The 22,793-nt window shown below is 34.5% G+C and overlaps 1 protein-coding gene across 9 annotated transcripts in view; it reads left to right on the top strand.

Annotated features, from left to right (window-relative positions):
- CDH18 (cadherin 18) overlaps positions 1-22,793 on the top strand; it is a 712,342-nt gene that overhangs the window by 641,522 nt on the left and 48,027 nt on the right. For all 9 annotated transcript variants that reach the window (XM_054688413.1, XM_054688412.1, XM_054688411.1 and 6 more), the window contains 2 exons: positions 9,344-9,597; positions 21,398-21,534. In XM_054688413.1, coding sequence (XP_054544388.1) covers positions 9,344-9,597; positions 21,398-21,534 — 391 coding nt within the window. The remainder of the gene's footprint in view (positions 1-9,343; positions 9,598-21,397; positions 21,535-22,793) is intronic.

The raw sequence follows: 22,793 nt of genomic DNA on the forward strand, positions 1-22,793 counted from the left end.
ATGATAGTGTGGTGGTGTGCCAAAAATAATCTTGACTATTAATGAACTCAAATTGTTGTTCTCTTTTTTCCCTGAATACACTTTCCAGACTTTCTGAGCGATGCATTAATGTTTTCATTCACCTAATTTTTTGATCCTTCAGATTAGGATTTTCAATCTCAGGCTTGCTTTATCACTCTGTTTTGTGTTATAAATAATTGCAATTCGAAAATGGAATTGTGTAATTCAAAGAGTTTTAACCTTTAAGAGACACTGGCTGAGATGAGGAGAAATGGATAAAACAGTCCTTTAAAATCAATTCCTTACGTCATCTCTACAGCAACTCACCTTAGCCAGCAAGGCACAGCAACCCATCTTCCCAAAGATCAAAATCAGTGCTTCTCAATAAATCAGTTTGCAGGAGCTTCTGCACATTCCTGTCCATATCAGCCCTTCATCAGAAAATTGCCAGGTGAATTCACTGGTCCATAGTGTGGTACATTGTAAATACACTTTGATAACTTTCATTCATTGTTTAATGGAGCCTGACTTGGTGGAAAGAGGAAAGAAGATAAGGATGAATGCAAGTTGATGCACTCTTTCCTGTGACATATAGCTCTGTAGCGAATGATGTGCTCCTAATCAGTTTTTCTAGCAATCTCTTCTTGTGGGCCCTATAAGATTTGTACTTTTTTAAAAAAAGATTTATTTGTGTATGCATACACAAGAACTGGGGTGTAAGCCAGAGGTGTGGGGTGTGAGAGGATTTTCCAGAGAGGGTAGGGAGCAGAACAGGCAGATCTACTGAAATACACTGCTGAGGGGAGCAGCAGGCAAGACAGGAGAGGTCTGCTGTGCCATGTGGGTTGCTCCCTGGCTGGCCCGGGATTGAACTTGTGCTGCAGTGGCTGGTGATAGCTTGATAGAGCTGCCTTTAACACCTGTGCCACCAGGGAGACCCTAAAATTTGTACTTAGTAGCAGATTTTTATATATGTGTATATGATTATGTGTATATTTACATACGATAATATTTAATTCATATATAATTTATAATTTATATATATAATATGTAGTATGTACATATTTCTTCTATATATTTCTTCTCTGTGTGTTTTCTTCCTCTATTTGCACCAAATTTAAAGGACACTTTACAGACCTCTTCCAAGTAGTTATTTTGTTGCCCCCCCTCAATTCTGTGGTATCCAGTTCACCCATAAACACCCTGATATATCACAGGCACATGCTAGCAATCCTCTTTTTTGTAATCTACCTCCCCTTCCTTCATCTGTCAAGGAAGATTACTTTTCAAAGTTCAGGTTTAATGTTATATTTGTAGTGCAACAGTTCCGGCTACATTCAATCACGGATTTCTTCCATGATCTTTTCTGTTTTATATCTCGTGGTAAACATTTTACTAATTTCTCTCTTGAGGAAACATCAATTCCATGGCCCTCTTAAAGGTCTGATAAAGCAGGATGATTGTATGCTGATTAATTCACTCTAAACCATGAATGTGTATCTATGTGAGCCACAAGTGTATTGTCGTTTACAATAGTTGTTAAATATTTTTGTAACCTGGTACTTTGTGTTTGCTTTTCGCTATCAAGCTCTACATTGTGTAAAAGATCATTATCCCATGTTATTTAACAAGTGATTTTTAAGAGTAAAAAGAATAAGTTGTAAAAACTTATTTGAAAAATTGAAGTTAATCCTAAGAGGAAAAAAAAGGAACATGTTCAATTATAACCATACTAGGTCTATTACATATACATACACACAGAGAGAGAGAATATATAGAGAAAATACATATATAGAATATATATAGGACATATATATATATGTATTCTAGATTTGTTTGATTGTTTTTCCAAATTGACATATTTGGAAGTTCAGAATTTTGCTCCCCTACAGTCGGTTGTGTTTAGTTTTTTTTTTTTATATCATAACTTTGCCTTGTGTTGAGAGACAGACTACAAATCACAATATTCTCTGCCTTTGGATTTTAGAGTTTTGGCTGTATGAAACACAACAAATAAGGTGTCACAACCCACTGCAAATTCACACATAGTCAAACACATCACCACACTTTGTACATAACAAGGAACAGGTATTTAATCCTAATAAACTATTTACAATAAGTGAATATTTGTTAGGAATTATATTAACAAAATCCCAACCGAGCTGCTATTTTTATTCTTATAAGGCTCTTATATCTTCTCCCACTCAGCCAGAAGCTAAACTTTCAATTCAATGAAATCTATCACTATATCTGTAATAACTTCTGATGGAGAAGTGCTATTGGGCAACTTTTGTTCTTATTATTCATCCATAGGCTTGGCAATAAGCCTGCAGTCTTACAACAGTTGAAACTGCTTTGAATGTTAATTGACTGTTTTTAACATATATATTTCTGCAATATAATTTAGTGTCCTAGTTGGAAATCAGTGATCTTCTAAAATGTCCTGATGAGTTAAGCTACCCTCATCAATGGATTATGAGTAAGTTTTCATATATGCGGGTACATGGAGATATAGATCTACATACATGCATGCTTATATTTAATTATATCTAAATAATATACAGATTTTAAATATACTTTATCTATTATATGTATTTGTTATTTGAAATAAAATCTTTCCGTTTACCCCTGTCTTCAAATGACAGCAAGCAAACAAGTAATATTTATTTGTGTCAATAGCCTTGAAATAGACACACTGAATGACATTTCTCTCTATACAGAGAGAAATTTAAACCAAGGAAACTTAGACCTGTGTTGAAGTCTTCACAGAATGTTCACCATTCAGAAAAGATCTCAGTCAAGGACTACACACCTTGGAATAAGAAAGGCTAGCTGAGGAAACATTGTTCAAATTCATGCCATTTTTCTAATGTTTTGGCAAAATACTGTAATTCAGAATACTTTTTTTTCAGAAATAATTAATAATGTTGGTCACTATTTTAGGATTTAGCTATTTTTGCATGATTGAAGTAACATTTTTCATTTATTAAAATGTTGATATCAATCCTATAATCCTTCTGTTTCTGTAACTGAAAAATGTGATTATGATGTTAAGATAAAATACACTAAGGAGGGTTCATAAGGAGTTTTTTCTCTTATTATGTGAGAAAATATAATTTTAGAATCTTCTTGATGTCCAACAATTCTTAGAGCAATTTGGATAAATGCTGTTTTTGGTATTCTTCTATTTATAATGGTTATATAGTTCCAGACGTGGATATACTAGCATGATTTAATGAATGAAAGAAGAGATTAATGAGAAACAATATAAAAAGTACCAAATATGTAGGGCTGGCTAGAAAATGATTGATGGGAAAGATAATAACTATCTACAGTTATATGAAATGTGTTAATATTAAAGAGGGAGAGTGTTATTTTATAAGTTAGAAAGAGCAGTGAAATGTAAAAGTAATTACTAAGAGTAATAGGATGAAATTAAGAAACTAAAACTTAAGATGAAAATTAAAGCGAACTCATTGACAGTGAGCTAGCTACATTAGGATCTTGAGCAGTAACTAAAGAAAAGTAAGAGCAGTCCACTGCCCTGGGAAGTAAAATTACAGCCAGAATAAGCACATCTTGCAGAGGCAGAGCTGATAAAGGATTTTGCACAAAAAGCATTTCAATTTCTTAGATCTGTGAGTCAGTGAATTAAGATAATTATAAAGACACTCAGAGGGCCTCCCTGGTGGTGCAAGGGGTTAAGAGGCAACCCATGAAGCTAACAGCAGCCACTGCAGCACGAGTTTGATCCCTGGGCAGGGAGAAACCCACACGGCGAGGCAGACCTCTCCTATCTCACCTGCTGCTCCCCTCAGCAATGTATTTTAGTCAATCTGCCTGTTCTGTCCCCACTGTCTTTAGTGAATCCTCTCACCGCCCACACCTCTGGCCTGTACCCCCATTCTTGTATGCATAAATAAATCTTTAAATAAAAAGAAAATGCATGTGTATATATATAATAAAAAATAAAAAAAAATATAAAGATGCTCGGAGTTCTAATGTCAAGAATTAATGAAATTAGAAATAACAAAGATATCAATTCATTTTCAATATTAGAATGCTTAGAAAGAAGATGCATGAATGTTTCTTTTAATAGTGAGGGTGTCATATTGAATAAAAATCTTTTGATCTTTAGTTCCTCAATTTGGAATGTTTTAGTACACCATTTTGAACAATTAGATTTCAGGCAGTATGGACTAGGGCTTAAGTCCCAATGCCTGAGTTCAGATACTAAGTTTACCACTGATAGGCTGATGTCTCCGGGCAAGTTTCTTAACTTTTCTGTGCCTTGATTCACTCATTTGTAAATGAGAAGCAATTGTATAATAGTTCAGTCATTGTGATGTTTAAATCAGTTAATGTATGTTGGTTATTTAGGTCACACATAGGTATTAACTGTCAATATTTATAAGTAATGTAAAAACTTTCATTCTTCAATATAACCTATGTAACAACACTTTTTTTTTTTTGTACTCTGATCATAGCTATACTTGAGGGTGAGTAAGAGCTATTAATCACCTACCCTGAACTAGGAATTATGCCAGGTACCTGAAATATGAAGATGAATTAGATAATATTCTTCCTTTTAGGGAAAACTGAGTAGACATGATACATTGTTATACTACAAGATGTCAAATTCTAATGGTATAGTTTTACTTAAATTGTTATGAACTCACAAATAAAAGAGGGCCAATTTTTCAAAGATGGAGGAAGGTCAGAAATTTTTTACATGGCAGATTACTTTTAAGCATGCATGGACCAATATGTACCAAATACTCCAGCAAATAAATGTCGCTCAGGGTTAATATCCAACAACATTATTCTTCAAATCTGGAGATTACAGGCAAACAATTTTGAACAATAAAAATGAGGGCAACTGTCTTAGGAAATACATCATCAAACCAAAGAGTAGTGGGTAATGAAGGAAAATGACAAACAGAACACTGCGTACAAATAACATCAGCATCAGAGTGATGGATCAGAATGTAAATAATGTATGCCCCAAAAGTGTAGAAATAGTACCTCTTATAATAAGAAAATAAGGGTACAGGTGATGTAAACTTAGTAATTGTTTTATTAGTACTAAGAATCAAAGAATGTAAGTCAAAGCCAATAAATCAAGATCAAGTACTAGACATTTAATCATAATTAAAAAATAAGCATTTAAAACCCATTAATATGAAAGTAAATTGGGAGAAAATAGAAATATTCCTTTTTAAAATCAGTTTATGTAGGGTACTAATAATTATTTTTATTTTTTATTTATTTTATTTTGTTTTTTTTTAATTAATAAATTTTATTTTTATATTCCCCATACAATTTCAACCCCGGAAATATAGGTCAAACATATTACCTAAATTTAAAAGCAGAGAGGTGGTCAATGGAAGAAAATATAAAATTTTCTAAATAATAGAAAGAATTCCAAAAAGGTATTTCCTTACCCTGAAATGCCAGGGCTCTACCAGAAGTTAGAAAAAGGTAAGGAGCAGATTATATCCATGAACCTCCAAAGAGCTCAGTCTTGCCAAATGTCAGACTTTCTGTTATCAGAACTACAGAGAAAACATTTCTGTTATTTTAAGCTTTCCAGTTTGTTTTAACTTGCCATGGGCAACCTTAGGAAACTAATATGATACATTAACTTAAAAATCAATTCACATAGTAAGCAATCTCACTTATGAATACAAGTAGAACTATTTCAAGCACCATTCCAGTAAAATGAAGTATATCACACAAGAAGTCATTCCAGGAATGCTTGGATGGTTCAATGTTAGTAAAACAGTTATCTTAAACTGGATCATATGAAATTATCTTTTGTTTGTCTTACATTTTTTTGATCAAAGCAATGTCGTATGGTTAAATCCGATTTAATTTTCAATGATGAGAATCACCAATACATATGCATGTCATATCTGCTGGTAATTACCTATTGTTGGTTTATTGATGACCCCCTATTATTATCATAGTTGTCCATCATTGGATAAAATATAAGCTACCTAATGAAATTCTAATTTCAGAGAAATTATAAATAATTCCTCAGTGCAAGTATGTCCCACGTGATAATGGACACACATTATACTAAAAATAATCTTTGTTTATCCTAAATTCAAATTAGTTGGCCATTCAATATTTCAATTTACTAAACTTGGCAACACAAAATATAGCAAGTGTTGAGAATGAGCATCAATGATGTGGGAGTTTTTACAGTAGTTATAACACACAACAAAGATTTACCGTCCGTTATTTGTATACATAATCCTGTAATATCAAGGATAAATACATAGGTATAATTTCTTCTCAGTTTCTCTATACATGCCATTCAGTACCCCCACTTTCTCTTCATAAATAAGGTTGTTAAAATATTTCCATTTGCATTAATCCATTTGCTTCTAAATTCCTGTTCCAACCTTAAATAATCCTCTCATTCCTTTGTGGATCCAGATGGGTCCCTATGCATCCATCTGCCAGTCCTGGCAAACAAGTCCCTCAAAATAATTTTCCCTGCCTGGGGTAGTTAAATATATATTAGGTGAGCATAAACATGAAACTATGTGTCCACATAAACAGCCTGCACCTTAGCAGGAGGGAACCGAGTGTTAAGACAAATAATGTCTAACTTGCCAAGAGAACTAGTAAAAAATGGAAAAAGAGATGCCTGTCATCTTGAATGCACAGCTTGACAGTAATATCTGATAGGGTAGCAGTGGCCAAAACTACCTCCACAAATGTCATCTAGAGGCAGAAAGATGTGAATAAATGAAGATGTATGTTTCATGACCCCGTGTGATCATGAGAAAGATATGTTAAGCATCTCTAGTAAAGTTTATGTATTCTGTATATTTTTTTTAAGTTTTAATGCCTCAAAAACTCTGTTTGAAAAAAAGAAGCATGGTCATTATACAGTATCAGATGCAACGTGCTGACTATCAAAAATTACATTAATTTTAAATGAACAGTAGACCTGGCAAAAGAGCTGTTTCCATGCTGAATGTGCCCGGAATCTGACAATTTGTGCTTCTCTGAGCACAGGGACCACATCTTTCCATCCCATTCATGACGTGCAGCAAAGTTTATACTGTTTCTAGGAAAGGTTATTTAAATCAGAGTACAATTTATTGAATTAGTCAAAGATGGATTGTCATTCACTGATGCTGAGAAAGGAGTCAAGCAAAGAAAAAAGTACAATAAATCTGTGGGTCCAGGTAGGAGTTATGCAACTGCATAAGATGGATATGAATTTTGGCAATTCATTGCCAGATTATATTCCCTCAAACAGAAAAGGCCCCCAATTGGAGGGTCAAAAAATTCATAATCAATTAACCTTTCTTTAAAATATGTAAATCTACCGTGAATAGTATTTTATCATTTACAAATGCATATACATTGTGTAAGTGGTCCACTTTTGAGAATTTGTGTTTTTAAGGTTTTTAAATTTCTTCTGTCTCATAAAGACTTGTCAAATATTCTAATGTCTCATCCATGTCCCTGAGGAGTTTCTAAATTCTAGGTTCTTAATATTTGATTTAGACGTGAAGTGGTAGTTTTTTGCAATCTCCTGTATCTGGAACTCTAACTTAAGGGATTGGAAGAGATAAGTGAAATTATCATTATATGACTGTTGGCTGTTTATAAAATCCTGTTAAGGACACACTTTCTATTCAGCATTTCCTTGACCTTCCTTAGGGTATAGGAAAATATCTGGAATGGTCAGTCTCTGATCCTGCCAAGAAAAAATGAGGCAAGAACAAAATGGAAAATTGCAAAGTCAGTGGCAGAAATAGGTTGGAAAAGATCTATTCTGCTATCACAGATACTGATCAGGAAGGCCAGCTTCCATAGCTACTTCACCAGGTTCAGAAGGAAAGGCTAGTCTCGGGATCATTTGCACTAACATCACCATAAAAATTTTGATGTTATTAATCCAGAATCATTTTGGATTTCCAAGCCTATTATGTATGTTATGGTTAACACTCTAAAATAATCAGCTTTTATCTGAAATATATTTGTTCTTGGACAGATAACTGTTCACATGCACCCCTATGTCTGATTTTATATTCTTATTAATTTCCATAATATCTAGTATGTCTTACAGCACTAAACACACAATGCTGAAAATGACTGAAGACTATTTTGTATTAACCAAAGACCATATATATATATATATATTCCATGGGAAAACATCACACTAAACTTATACATTGTTGTATGTTAAGTCAAATTCATGATTTCAGATTCTAGGAAAGGTTATTTATTCTAGGAAAGTAATAAGAGAAACATACATGTTGGTTGGAAAAATTTTCAAAAGCAAGGAAACATTAAAAATATGTAAGAAAGAATTAATGTAGACTAAAATTATTTTTAAAAATGGGATAAACAAAAAGAAGACCATAATTAAAAAAAACACAAAGTTTATATTATGAAAACATCAGGATATAATAAAGGAAATAAGAAAACAAAACATGAATTGATATTACCTCCAAAACAGAAAATACAGTTAAACAACAAAAATTAAATTCAAATGAATTTAATTTAAAATGAATTTAATTTAAAAGTTCAAGAAAATATTGTTGAATTGAAAACTTAAAAACTTATCAGATTTTAAAATAAGATCCCAAGTTTAAAACCAGCAAGGTGAAAATATGAAGATGAAATATAATGATTCATGATATGAAATAAATTGTTTTTAAAAATGCAAAAAAAATTAATCTTAGTTTTAAAATTGAACAGATTGATGAAAAAAAAATTGAAAAAATACTTTGAAGAGAAGATAGCTGAAATTATTATAAAAAACTAAAGAGTCTCCAAATAGCGATATTTGCTTGTCTGTGGGGACTATCCCTAGCAGTCTTATAATTATGGTGGCAAAATCAGTTGATTCAGTTGTGACGTTCCATGATTTTTGCTTCAGATGTTGTGATAAACTTCATATTTTATTTTTATTTTTTTAAAGATTTATTTATTTATTTATACAAGCACTGGGTACAGTCAGAAGCGCGGGAGGGTGAGAAAATGCACCAGAGCCAGAGTGGGGAACAGAATAGGCAGACTGACGAAGTACACTGCTGAGGGGAGCAGCGGGGGCGGCAGGTGAGGTCTGCAGCGCCATGTGGGACCCTCGCCGGCGGCCAGGGATTGAACCATCGCTGCAGAGGCTGTGGGCAGCTTTGCAGCCCAGAGCTCAACCGCTGCGCCACCAATAAGGGAGGCCCCATATTTTATTTTTAAATGAAAAGGAGATGGACTTAAAACCATCCATATTAGTTCTTTTCAAAAATAGGAAAAAATGAGAAGTGATAGTAATCATAATATTGAAAATCTTATTTTTTTTTTTTTCCCACAGCCACTGAACTATGAGAAAAAGAAATCTTACACCCTCAACATTGAAGGAGCCAATACACATCTTGATTTTCGATTTTCTCACTTGGGACCTTTTAAAGATGCCACTATGCTGAAGATAATCGTTGGCGATGTGGATGAACCCCCACTATTTTCCATGCCTTCCTATGTCATGGAAGTCTCTGAAAATGCCAAGATTGGGACGGTTGTTGGCACAGTTATGGCACAAGATCCCGACAGTGCTAACAGCTTAGTAAGGTACAGTACACTTCAACCTTTTAGACATATAAAGACTCGTTTTGCCTCTTGATCTTACAGCGACTTAAAAAATGCTTGAAATATTTCTTTCCATGTTATTTTTCTGTTGATATATTTCACAATATTAACTGATTCTCTGATAAGGAACCAGAGAGTTTCTGTCAAATTAAGAGTATAGCAATCACCATAAAGGTATTGGTAATATTTCCACATGATGTGAGCATAATTGGCTAGAATTTGGGGGCAGAATTATTGAATTACAAACTAGAGAATCTTTGATGCTTAGTGATAGGAAATATGAATAGGATTTAAGGATAATGTCTATCTCTGACTTCTGATTTGGCCATAATAGCGGTGTGTGTTTAGGAAATCCTCTACCATTATTTGTAAGGAAATGAATTATTTATTTTTCATATTAAATGTTTATTTTTACACTTTTTATTTTAATTTTTGGAATTACGGTTTTGCACTTCCACATTGTACATGTTCCATTCACCTTCCGGAAAGCGACCTGTGCAATACCCCATCTGCCTCCCTCCTCCAAGCCCTTCTTCACTCCCCTGTTTCCTCTGTGACCATTATATTCTTATTATCTGTTCTCAGTGTTACTGTGAGAACATGCAAAACAATATGCATGGAGTGCTAAGCGCAGGGGTGTGTACCTAGTAGTCACTTAATTAATGCTAATGTATTCAGGGCAGCATGGAGCAGTGACTTAGAGACTGGACTCTGATTCTGGAATTCTGCAATCTTGACATTCTAGCTGTGTGATTTCATGTTCAACATTGCTGCATTTCAAATTCCAAGATTATGAACAAAGGATAATAATGCTACCTAAATATATTGATATCATTAATTAGATTGAAATAAAGCACTTAACACAATGCCAAGGACATAAGTACTCACTAAATCATATTTTAGTATTTCATGCTCTAGAGATCATTAAAGCTGTCTTTATATAATCGAAAGGTATTTAGTGACCTTGCTTTTATGTGCTTGGGTAATCCTAAGGCTCTATGAAGTTTGAAATCTTTAACAAATCTGTCTGCTTTGTCCCATTAAGTGCTTATTCTCACTCTCTTTAGTTCTCATCCATTTTAAAAAAGCTAATATGGTAAATAGTCTCTTCAGTATCTGCATAGTGTTGTAATGATTCCCAAATTATTTTTACATAAATACGGCTGTTTTGGATTTTTTTTAAATGGCGACCATGTCCATCCTTGGAGAGGAACAATTTTTGGAGCACATATGTACATATTCAGCAATCCTTCATCTGTGAGTGCTAAAACAGTGTCCTGTCCATTGGGACCCACCCTGTTACACTGAAAGCAGGAGCTGGACATTGCTTGAAGAAGCAGGGTAGGCAAGGTGTTCAGAATAATTTGCATAAAGCCAAGTGTGCAAACTGCCCTCTAAAGAAGGAACTGACGTAGACATGAAGATGCTTAGTTGGCCAAGCAGAGGAACACTCACTCCATTCCACGGAATGACACATTTCAATGACATGTGACACTCAGTAAGTAAAATTGGTCTGATCATATTTAAAACTAAAATATTATAAAGGCTATGGGTAACTACGATTGGTCTTTACCTAAAGGAACTAACGGATTTTGAAAATGAAAATATTTGATGAAACTTGGTGAGGCTTTCTTTTGAAAATTAAACTTAAACTTTGATATGAAGGATATATTCCATAATATGCAATTAAAATTTTTGGAAATGACATAAATGTTTTAAAGCGATATTGGAAGCAAGCTATGATATGCCAACACTCGAACACACATATACACACGCACACACAGAACAGTTCAAAATCCACTGGAAAGAAAAATCTGAAAAAAAAAATTTACATCCTTCGATAAGGGTGATAAGGTAGATATAGATGTCCACAGAGAAAGTGTTCTGAAGGGAATGAGAGGAGCAAGTTTGAATTGAGACTCAGAACCTGGTTTAGAGATTAGAATTTTGAAAGACAAAGGGGAGAACTGTGCAAGTTGCTCAGGTTACCTGTGAGGAAATAGCAAGTAAAGAGGTTGGAGAGAAACTAGAGATAGATCATGGATGGTTTGTGTTAAGCTAACATATTTGAAACTTATCTTAGCAGCATTGTCAGTGAGGTGAATGACACGAAATGTGTAATTTCAGTGGTGAACTTGATGTAGTGTATACACATGTTGATTTTTAATGATGCACACTTGAAATTTACATAATATCATAAAGCCATGTTACTTTGATCAAATTAAAACAAAAAATAATTTGTCAACATTGATGGGAAGGGGCGCCCTGGTGGCGCAAGGGGTTAAGTTGCAGTACTATGAAGTTATCAGCAGCCACTGCAGCATGAGTTCGATCCCCGGGCAGGGAGCTACCCACATGGCACAGCAGACCTCTCCTATCTCCCTGCTGCTCCCCTCAGCAGTGTATTTCAGTAGATCCGCCTGTTCTGTTGCCCACTCTGTCTCTGGTGAATCTTCTCCCCCCTCACACTTCAGGCCTATACCCCAGCTCTTGTATGCATAAATAAATAAATCTTAGAAAAGGAAAAGTCAGGAAGGTTTACATTTCAAGATATGCAACAAGTTTTCAAAACTCTGTGAAATCTAGAATAGGTACGCTAACATGGTAGACTTGAGAATAACTGAGGCCAAAGACAAATTTCTTTCACTGCTGTTCCATGTACCCCACATACACAAAAACACCCTTTCCTCATAGAACAGTGGTTCTCACTCAAGGGCAAACCCCCAGGGGACATTAGTTGACCTCTGAAGACATGTTTGGTCGCCACCAGTGGAAAGAAATTCAACTTATCCTCAGTAGGCAAGGGCGCAGATGATATTGAACAGCCTAAATTAACAAGGGGCCCCCTACAATAAAGGATGATCTGGTTTTAAATGTCTATGGTTAAGCTTCAAAAACCTTGACACAGAATAAAAGCAAACAGGATGGTAAATTGGTAAAACTGGAATGCTAATTATACTCATAAAAATCAATTCTGAAAAGATAATTTTGGAAAATCCATACAAGATTGTCTGATTCACATACATGCAAAGTCATGTGAATGTTTCCACATATGCATTTTGTATACTAAAAGAAATTATTTATACATAATTGATTGTTCCATAGCATTGCCCACTGCCTCAGTAATTGTTCCAAATTATAGGGAACATGTCGTGAACACATGCTGTGGTACATACATTCTCCCAGTTGTTGGGATGTAAAGATGATTGTCTCTAAATGCTAATGCCGAGAAGCACATATCCATTAGCATCTGCATTATTCTTTCTGCTTTGTTTTGGTTAGACAACCACAATGAATTCTTCTGAAGCTGCCTTAAAATAATTAGACTCCATAGCTACTGTTTGGGGGCATAATTTACATAATATTTATTCTTGATTTTAATAAAAATGTGTCATTCACATGGGCCTCTAGGTGCAAACAGTGAATAAAAAACAGAAAACATTAACAAACACAAAAGCAAGCCTCATACTTCCACCTTCTCTGGGACCAAATGTTTGTACTAATTAAGAAAAGCACATTGAAAAGATGAACCTTGCAGTGTGCCCTGAAAAGCAATTAACTCCAAGTTTGTAGAATTGATAATGAAAGGGAGTTTGAGTTTCACAGGCATTTGTGAAAAGCTTCCTGACTTCAGTCTTTTGTATTTCAATTTTCTAAACGATTAGTGAGACTCTTCAGATTTCTAAGAGCATCCTATGTCTAGTTTTGTCTCTTTCAACTCAAAACAAGAATGTGCAATTTGCAACAATATAATCATCACCTTTTTAAGAAGCAAAATCAGAACCAGGCTATTTCCCAGTTGTGAGGAAACCCTTGATTTAAATAGGCTGTACTTACTTGCTGGTATGCTGCAAATGGAATTCAGGAACTTCCTGAGAAATGAGCAATCCTATGTTGCAACTGAGCCACTGGAAGCTTTCGGGTGTGATTTTACATCCTATGTCTATTAAATATAGTGGTCTCTCATTTTTTTTTAAGAAATATTTTTCATTGAGTTAATATCAATTGGCATCGTTGTTTCCATAACAGAAGTGTACCCTATGGAAAACAGACCCAGCAGTTCCATTTTTTGGTATCTACCTGAAGAACACAGTAACACTAATTCAGAAGGAAACTTGTTCTCTGTGTTCATGGCAGCACTGTTTATAATAAATAGGATATGGAAAAAGTCTAAAGACTCTAAAACAAATGAATGGATTAAGAAGACTTTGTCATATATATATATATATATATATATATATATATAATATATATATATATACACACACACACACATATCGGTATGTGTATATGTGTGTGTGGAGTACCACTCAGCTATTAAAAATGATATACGAGCCATTTGCAGCAGTAAGGATGGAGCTGGAAGGTGTGCTACTAAGCAAAATCCACCAGAAGAAGAAAGATAAAGACCAGATGGTGTCACTTATGTGAAACAGAGAAAAACAAAACAAGAAGTCAGATAAAGCCTGATGAAAAAACTAAACCTTGAAACTCTGAGCTTTTTATCACATTCCAAAGACCCTTTTAATAACCCTAGAGAATCTGTATTGATTTTATTATTCTACAGATGAGAAAACTAAGAAATGAGATGTGAAAATTAAGTAATTTGCCAAGTTTACATAGTGATAAAGTGGCAGATCCAAAATTTAAATACAATTTTGTTTTACTATAAAACCTCCCATTTTTTATGTCACAATGCACTGCCTCTCGTATATTTCAACTAATAATTTTTTAAAACCGTTTTTTTGCAAAGTTCAATGTAGAATATGATGAATCCTTGACATCTTCAAGAAGCCATTGATTAAACATGGTCACCTATTTGTGTGGGTGCATTTCATACACTGGGATAAAGGGGTGCCAAAGATAGCCAAGTCTCATTTAGTTCTATAGCATCTCTGGAACAATACTGTTCCTAATTGTTGAGTTTCTTCCTATTGTAAAGCAAATTATGTCTACTACTTGATTTGGTTCAATAATGTGAAAGTTATTGATGCCCCCAATTAATATTACCCGCAGGTTGAGGAGCTTTAGTTTAAAGATATGATTAAGTATATATTCTCCCATCTTTACTTCATTTCTACTCTAATTTATAATCTGAAATTATCTATACACTTACTTATAGTTAAATTTCTAATGCTTCTTTTGACTAATAACTTTAACATGATGAGAAGGAACTGTTAAATATTCTACATAATTGTTTCAAATGCTCATTATAAAACTATTTAGGAAGTAATAGACCATTTGTATGCTAACACGAGAAATAATATCAAATTTTGATCACATTTGAAATGTTTACCAAATTAAAAAAAAACAATCTTCTAACATAAAAGAGAATATTTGCAGAGAGTAGAGGTGCTTCCTCGGTCTGTTTTGAGTTTTATTGGACAAATGATGAACAAATGCCTTCAATATATCCACTGCATTCTCTTGACATTTTGTTTTTCTTACTCATTTCTGAAATTTTCACAGACTCATGATGAAGTTGGAATTAGAATTACCACAAATAAGATTTATTTCAAAATAATAACAAGAGGGCCAATAAGAGAGTGAACAACCTCCTATTTAAAACCATAGAATATTACTCAGCATTCAAAAAAGATAAACACATGCAATTTGCAGCAACATGGATGGCGCTGGAAGGGATCCTGCTCAGCGAAATAAGCCAAAAAGAAAAAGATAAATACTGGATGGTCTCACTCATAGCAGGAATCTAGAAAACTTAAATAAGGGACCAGGAAAATGAAAATCAGAATCAACAAAAAACTATGAAACAGAGACACTTTTGGGGGGGTGGGGGGCGGGAGGGGAGGGATTGGGATCAGAATATGGGGTTGCAATTGTATGGGGAATATAAAAATAAAATTTATTATTTAAAAAAAAATTGTAGCACATCTAAAAAAAAATAAAATAAATAAAACCATAGAGTTTTTCTTTTACCCATGTTTTAAAATTGGATCACATCCCACATAGTCAAGTTAGCACATTCAGATGGATGCTAACTTTACTGTTGAGTGGCATGTGAATATGACACTTGAGTGTGTAAAGAGAGCACAGGATGACTGAGACATGGATGATGGGGTCTGTAGATGAAGACAGGTGAATGACAAGCTCCAATCGTAGTTACCTAATCATAGAGAATAGATAAAAATGTGGCGACTTTTAGCATGCTTCATAAAAGTATAGCAGACCCCTGAAAATCATCCCACTTGTTTTCACTCAAGTTTGTCTAACACTGGCCTGTGGTAGCTGCCACCTCAGATCATATTTCGACCCCAGGAGAAGAACGTACATTTTAGATGGACATAGGTAACTTACTTACCTGAGGAATAATCACATAACCCTGGGTTAGTGATTCTCTTTTAGCCATTGACTGAAGACTAATGATCCAATGGCTTGGATAAAATAACTTTGAAATAAGAACTTTTTAAAGAAATGATAATGCTCAAATGGTTCCATGGAGTTTCTAGAACTTAGGATTATTGAAATGTCTGCTATTTTTGGTTAACTCGAGAAAAATAACACAGAGAAGCATCATTTCTTATACAGAGGTTTACTTCTTCAGATACTTTTGTTTCGTTGGATCTAGGTCTTGCATCTGAAAGTTAAGAAGTTTCCAAATGCCGATGTGGTGTGTGTTCTGCCCATTTATCAAGTGACAGATGATCCTTATGTTTTGATTTGTTTTTTTCTATGAAGATTATTATTTCCTGGATGCATTACTTGTGGGATAAGTTGCATCCCCAATGAGAAACTTAAATTTTTTAATGAATCTCAGCTCTGTTTCATGTGTATGATGTTGGCTGAAATACCCCACAGGATGTATATTGACTAAAACTTACCCCATCTAGTGATCATGGTCAGTAAACTTCCACAAACAGCTTTTTGGGAGATAAAATAACAAATAAGTTGGCTTTGCCACTCACTTTCTGTATTTGCAAGAATCTGAAGTATGGCAACTGAATGAAGTCTCCTATACTTTAAGCAAATGAATGTTTCTCCCAGTAAATCACTGTAAAAATAGATTTACATGACATAAATTTTAAATTAATTTCTTATGGTGAAATGGACAGACAATAGTGAAAATAAGTGCCTCTGGAGAATGAAATTTTATTATTGAAATAAAAAATAACTTTCCAATGTACTTTCACATGACTAATAATTATCTTGAGTCTATGCCTATATAATCAAAGGGAAATTGAGTGCCAAATGATGAACTGGGTCATTTGTTTAAAGTAGCTTCTGTTGAAGAAAATACTTGAATAAAGGTAATCATTATTGAGATTGAGTGCTTGCTGTGGTCATAACTCATCTGCCTATTTGTTGGTCCATAAATTCTAATTTGAATAATGAATTTTCATCTTATTTCAAAGTAATGCAATTTCTTTTTACTTTTTTCATTGCATTAAAACTTATTACTGGAAATATGAAACGGTGCACATGTTATATGACAAAACAGAGTAGTTACAGAAAATAAAAGTTATAACTCCGATTTATGCGTTACCATGGTAACAGTGCATGATCTCAGTGTTCCATGGGTCCATTTGTCTGACAGTATGAAATGAGTCAGGGTTTGTATAGGATACTGGTTCAATTAGTGGGTTTTTAATGCATTTTTTAAAACTTTATTATAGAGAAATTTGAACTTAGACAAAAATAAAATATCATCTTCCAGCTTAATCAGCTCATATACAACTCTGCTGGATACACACCCTTAACTACTGTGCCCTGCCCTGTATTAAGATAAAGAAAATCTAAAACAGTTAGAGATTTTAAGGACTACAGCAAATCTGAACTGGCACAGACGTCATCGTATTTCCTCCATTCTATAGCCAGGAGATTACCAGTAGCCACACAGGAGAGCATCTTATTGATCATGGATTAAACCATTTCCTAATTAACTTTTAGTAAAGATGTTATCTTGACACTTATTTCAAACAGAGTGTAATGAACATATAGTGGTAGAAGTGTAATGGCTATTATCATGGTACAGAGGAACCTTTGAACCTAGTAAGAGTACCTAATTCATGTACTTGTTTTGAGTACATAATGAAATAAATGCTTACAACATACTTAAGCACAATGTAGTTCATTCTAAGGCTTCCTAAACGTTAACTTTACTACTTGTTACTACATTTACTATTTGTGAACATTCTTATCAAAAGAGCCCAAAGGGGGCCTCCCTGGTGGGGCAAGGAGTTAAGACGCAACCAATGAACCTGTCCACAGCCTCTGCAGCACGAGTTTGATCCCCAGACAGGGAGCTACCCACATGGCGCAGCAGACCGCTCCTGTCTCGCCTGCTGCTCCCCTCGCCAGTGTTTTTAAGTCAGTCTGCCTATTCTGTTCCCCACTCTGTCTCTGGTGAATCCTCTCACCCCACTCACACCTCTGGCCTGTACCTCAATTCTTGTGTGTATAAATAAAAAAAAAAAGAGATCAAAGGTTTCCTCGAGGGAAAAGGAGAGTAAAGTTTCCTGAGACACTAAAGCAAATGATGATTATCACAGAGCCCTATCACTTGATGCTCAAGTATTAATATTTCCATATATATATTGTCTTGTTTAATCCTCACAATCAAGTTTTGCTGTAGAGAACATTGCCATGTGTTTACAGAGAACGCTAGGATCAGTTACACGTTCCTTGCATTCACATAGCTTCTGGGTGGCAGAGCTGTGAGGCCCACTTGCAGGTTTGTTTGAATTCTCTTTCTACCACTCGATATGATTTTCACATACATGCTGGGTCCATAGAATTCATGTTTACATCCTGAATAAACCGAGGTAAGTCATTGTCAACTGAATGAACACAGGGGAAAAGATCATAGATGTTTGTCATGGTCTGAAGTGCATACTACTGAGGTATCTGTAAATTGGGAAATTTTTTTTTTTAAAGATTTATTTATTTATGCATACAAGAGCTGGGATACAGGCCAGAGGTGTGGGGGGTGAGAGGATTCACCAGAGACAGAGTGGGGAACAGAACAGGCAGATCTACTGTAATACACTGCTGAGGGGAGCAGCGGGAGAGACAGGAGAGGTCTGCCTCACCAAGTGGATTGATCCCTGGCCAGCCGGGGATCTAACTTGTGCTGCAGAGGCTGCAGATTGCTTCATAGTGCGGTGCTTAATCCCTTGCACCCCCAGGGAGGCCCGGGAAATTTGGTTTTCGGAAGCTCTCCCTCTGTACTCTCCTTTCTCTCTTGTTAACTCCCAGAGTGTAGAACATGTATAATTACCATTCTTCCCTATCTGTGCAAGTCAGACATTGAAAAATTGCTTAAGTCCAACCTCCTCATCAAGCAGCTCAGTCATCTATTGTGCAAAGTAGTTAGTCTCTCCTTGGCTTCGTTGATAAAAAGGTTGGATCAATCCTCACTCCTCACCTAAACATATTTTATTTCAAAGTAAGCCTCATTGATCAAGGTCACACTGTGGAGGGGTGATGATACTGTGGAGCACTGATGTGTTGATGAAGATGGGAACTTCTGTTGCTTCCTTTCTGCAGCCTATAACAAGAAACTTGTCTGCCATTCTTTCTCTTTTGTGAGTATAGTAACCAGAACCAGAAGAACAAAGAGCAGTCTCAAAAATGTACTTCAATAGTATTATCAATATAACTTTCCTCTGCTATTTTACAAAGCAGATCAAGATACCACATCTGTCTCTCTCTCTCTCTCTGTCTCTCTGTTGTGAAATTATTAAATGTCATACTTTTTGGATAATCTCAAATACACACCTTTCTAGTTGACTATTACTCGGATTTCAAGGTGGATCAGAACTGCCTTCCCTGAAGGCTTCCAGAGCTTAGATTTTTATTTTCACCTCTGATTTTCAATTCTCTGGTCATACATCATATGTTTTTTGCAAATATTTTCTTTTCTTTTTCTATTTTCCATTTCCCTAAGCTAAATTTATGTCTAAATATTAATTTTTGGGTTGGTTATTTTCTTTCTTTTTAGTACCTTCTTCTTATATCCTATCCAGTAAATATCTTCGAATGCAGGCATAAAGTCTCAAATATTGTCTAGTCTTAAAAGTAGATTATAAAAACCTTATTGATTTAAATTGCATTTTAATCTCTTTCAGTAAGTAATTCCTGATGTTGGCGAAAATTTCCCACCTCTCTTTGCCTCAGTTTCTTTCCCCATGAAAGTAGCTAGTAAGAGTACCTAATTCATGTACTTGTTTTGAGTACATAATGAAATAAATGCTTACAACATACTTATGCACAATGCAGTTCATTCTAAGGCTTCCTAAACGTTAGCTTTACTACTTGTTACTAGGTTATTCTTGTAAACTCATCTGTATGTATAAGTGTTTCCTCTCTGTCACACATCATCCCTAGATTTGTAGTCTTATATTAAGGGGAAAACTAGAATTTAAAAAAATATTGTTTTAATTTCTTGTCCAGTTATATACATATGTGTGTGTATAAATACATATATGTATTTTCAGTGGTTTTAGAATCTATTTACAATGGTTCAGTAGTTTTGGTAGCTATGAACTAGAATATTAAAAAAAAAAAAATTCCAAACTGAATTCTTTAGGTTTTATCATGAATCCCAATTTATGACCTCTATCTCCTACGCAAATGGTTACTTGATTTTATACTTACTGAATTATCACTAAAAATGTCAAGTTAATGTTAAAATTTGAAAAAAGTAAATATTAACATATTTATATATTTTATGAAGTGCTAAGATATGTTGACATTTTAAGGTTTGTGAAAAAATGGAATATGTTATGACCATTATCAGAAAAGTTGAGAGTATTTCATCTACATTTTGTTTATCTTAAACAATTTTATGAATCCATGTCACTTCATAATTTTAAATATTAACACAGAATGAATTGACATAGTTCCCTAAAATAGTTTGAATAGTTTCCTTGATCTCTCATTTCTATTTTCCTTTTTGGGGGTGTTTTATTTATGTGGTTAGGCGGAAATCCAAGGGTAGTTAAGCAGAACTATTTAGTTCTACTTGAGTCAAATTTCAATTGCAACTCTATGAATAAGATTCTTAGATCCAAGTAATCCCCAATATCTAGCTCTTGTTTTGTAGATTTTCCAAGAGAGTTCAGTAACATAGAAAACTGCAAAATAAATATCATGAATCCAAGACACAGACCTAGCATGATACCTGCCATTTTAAAATATTTAAGCATATTTTCTTTTTTTTTTTTTTTTTTTTACTCAAAGAGAGTATTTACTCTAAAGCTATTTAACCACTTATACTAGTACTGGTATTAGAAAGCTCAGTATGAGGTACCTAAAAGAGTAATTTAAGCATTAATTAAGAATTGACAGGTGGGCCTCCCTCGTGGTGCAAGGGGTTAAACACCGCAATGTGAAGCAATTCGAAGCCTCTGCAGCATGAGTTTGATTCCCGGCCAGCCAGGGAGAAACCCACATGGTGCAGCAGACCTCTCCTTTCTCACCAACTGCTCCCCTCAGCAGTGCACTTCGGTCAATCTGCCTGTTCTGTTCCCCGCTATGTCTCTGGTGAATCTTCTCACCCCCCTGCATCTCTGGCCTGTACCCCAGCTCTTGTATGCATAAATAAATAAATCTTTAAAAAAAAAAAGAACTGACAGGTAAAAATAATTAATGTCATATCTATCCAAATATAAAGTTGCCAGACAAATCTTAAGAGCCATATATAGACATTTGAAATGTACATTTAAATATTTGAATATATTTGACTTAATGCCTCCCTTGCTTCAGTTTTATTTTCTTTATTTTAGCATCAATTAAAAAGGAGATTTATCTGTGATTTCTCTAGATACTTCATTGACTACAGTGCGGAAGATGACAGATTTTTCAACATTGATGTCAATACTGGAACCATTAAGACCACAAAGGTTCTTGATAGAGAAGAAACTCCCTGGTATAACATCACAGTCACTGCTTCAGAAAATGGTGAATACTTTATATTATGAATTAGGGGGAAATATGTTACTTGTACATGAAGGTTTATGTTCATCAGCCTCAGATTTTCTTGGGAGTAGTGCTCTCACTGTTTTATGTTGGATGCCTGGATCTAGCAGAGTAAATAAAGCAGATTAGATAAAAGTACTTAGTTTCAAGTGCAGTGAATAAAACTTATCTCTTTGCCTTTACTTTAATCCCAGCACAGGGCAGGAACTTTGTCATCACCACACACTTTGTCCTCATCCCTTACGTGTTTCATTCAAATTTCTAATGGTGAGACCTGCTGGGTGTGTATGTCTTACATAATCATGAAGTGAGAAGGTTGCTTCATATGTTTGTGTTAGAAAAGGGAAGAAATGAAAAATTAACATTGTACTTCAATAGTATTATCAATATAACTTTGCAAGCTTCCATTAAAATATAAGCTTACATTAAGTTTAGTAAACTTACAGAGAAAGAGTAACTCTTGGAATTTCAACAGGGAAGTCTTAAGTTTTCTTCATGAGAATTCTGTGCTGGATCACTGAGGAAGAGTCTTGTTACCTCCTCATTCAGATTATTGCAGCATTATGATAACCTTAGATTCAGAAAACAATGCAAGCATAAATATCAATAATTATCTCTGTTTAAAGATTGTATGACTATGTTCAAATGAAATTAGAGCAAAACTGTGAGTACACAGATCATGAAAATAAAGTCTTTTTGAAAGATTTGATAAGATCAAAGGTACCAATTGCCCCATGTTTAGAATTGTACTTAGAAATTGTGTATAATTTATGGAGGATATCAGTGTATTTATGAGAGAACCATAAATACATGGGAAATTGAAAATATGTTACATTAGAAAGTAATATTGTGTATAATGAAATTGGACTCTTTTTTTTGCACTCAGAGAATAAGACATTAAATTTTTTTTAGATATGACACCATACAATTTTAATTTCGGTTTTTAGATATAACTCACATACCATAAAATTCACCTTTTTAAACTGTACAGTTTCAATGGCATATCCAGAGTCATGCATCTATCTCCATAATCAGTTTTAGAACATTTTCATTATCCTACAAAGAATCCTGCATCCCTGAGTGCCAGTCCCCTCTCTCCATGCCCCAGTGCAGGAAACCATTATTCTAGCTGCCGTTTCCATGAATGTCTTCAGGCTTCCAAAACAAAATATCACTCAAGTTGGTTCCTTAACATTTATTTCTTATATTTTGAAGACTGGGAAGATCAAACAGTCAGAGTT

This window comes from Talpa occidentalis, unplaced genomic scaffold (assembly GCF_014898055.3).
Source record: "Talpa occidentalis isolate TD23 unplaced genomic scaffold, MPIMG_talOcc4v2.1 talOcc4.6, whole genome shotgun sequence".
In the NCBI taxonomy this organism is placed as follows: Eukaryota; Metazoa; Chordata; class Mammalia; order Eulipotyphla; family Talpidae; genus Talpa; species Talpa occidentalis.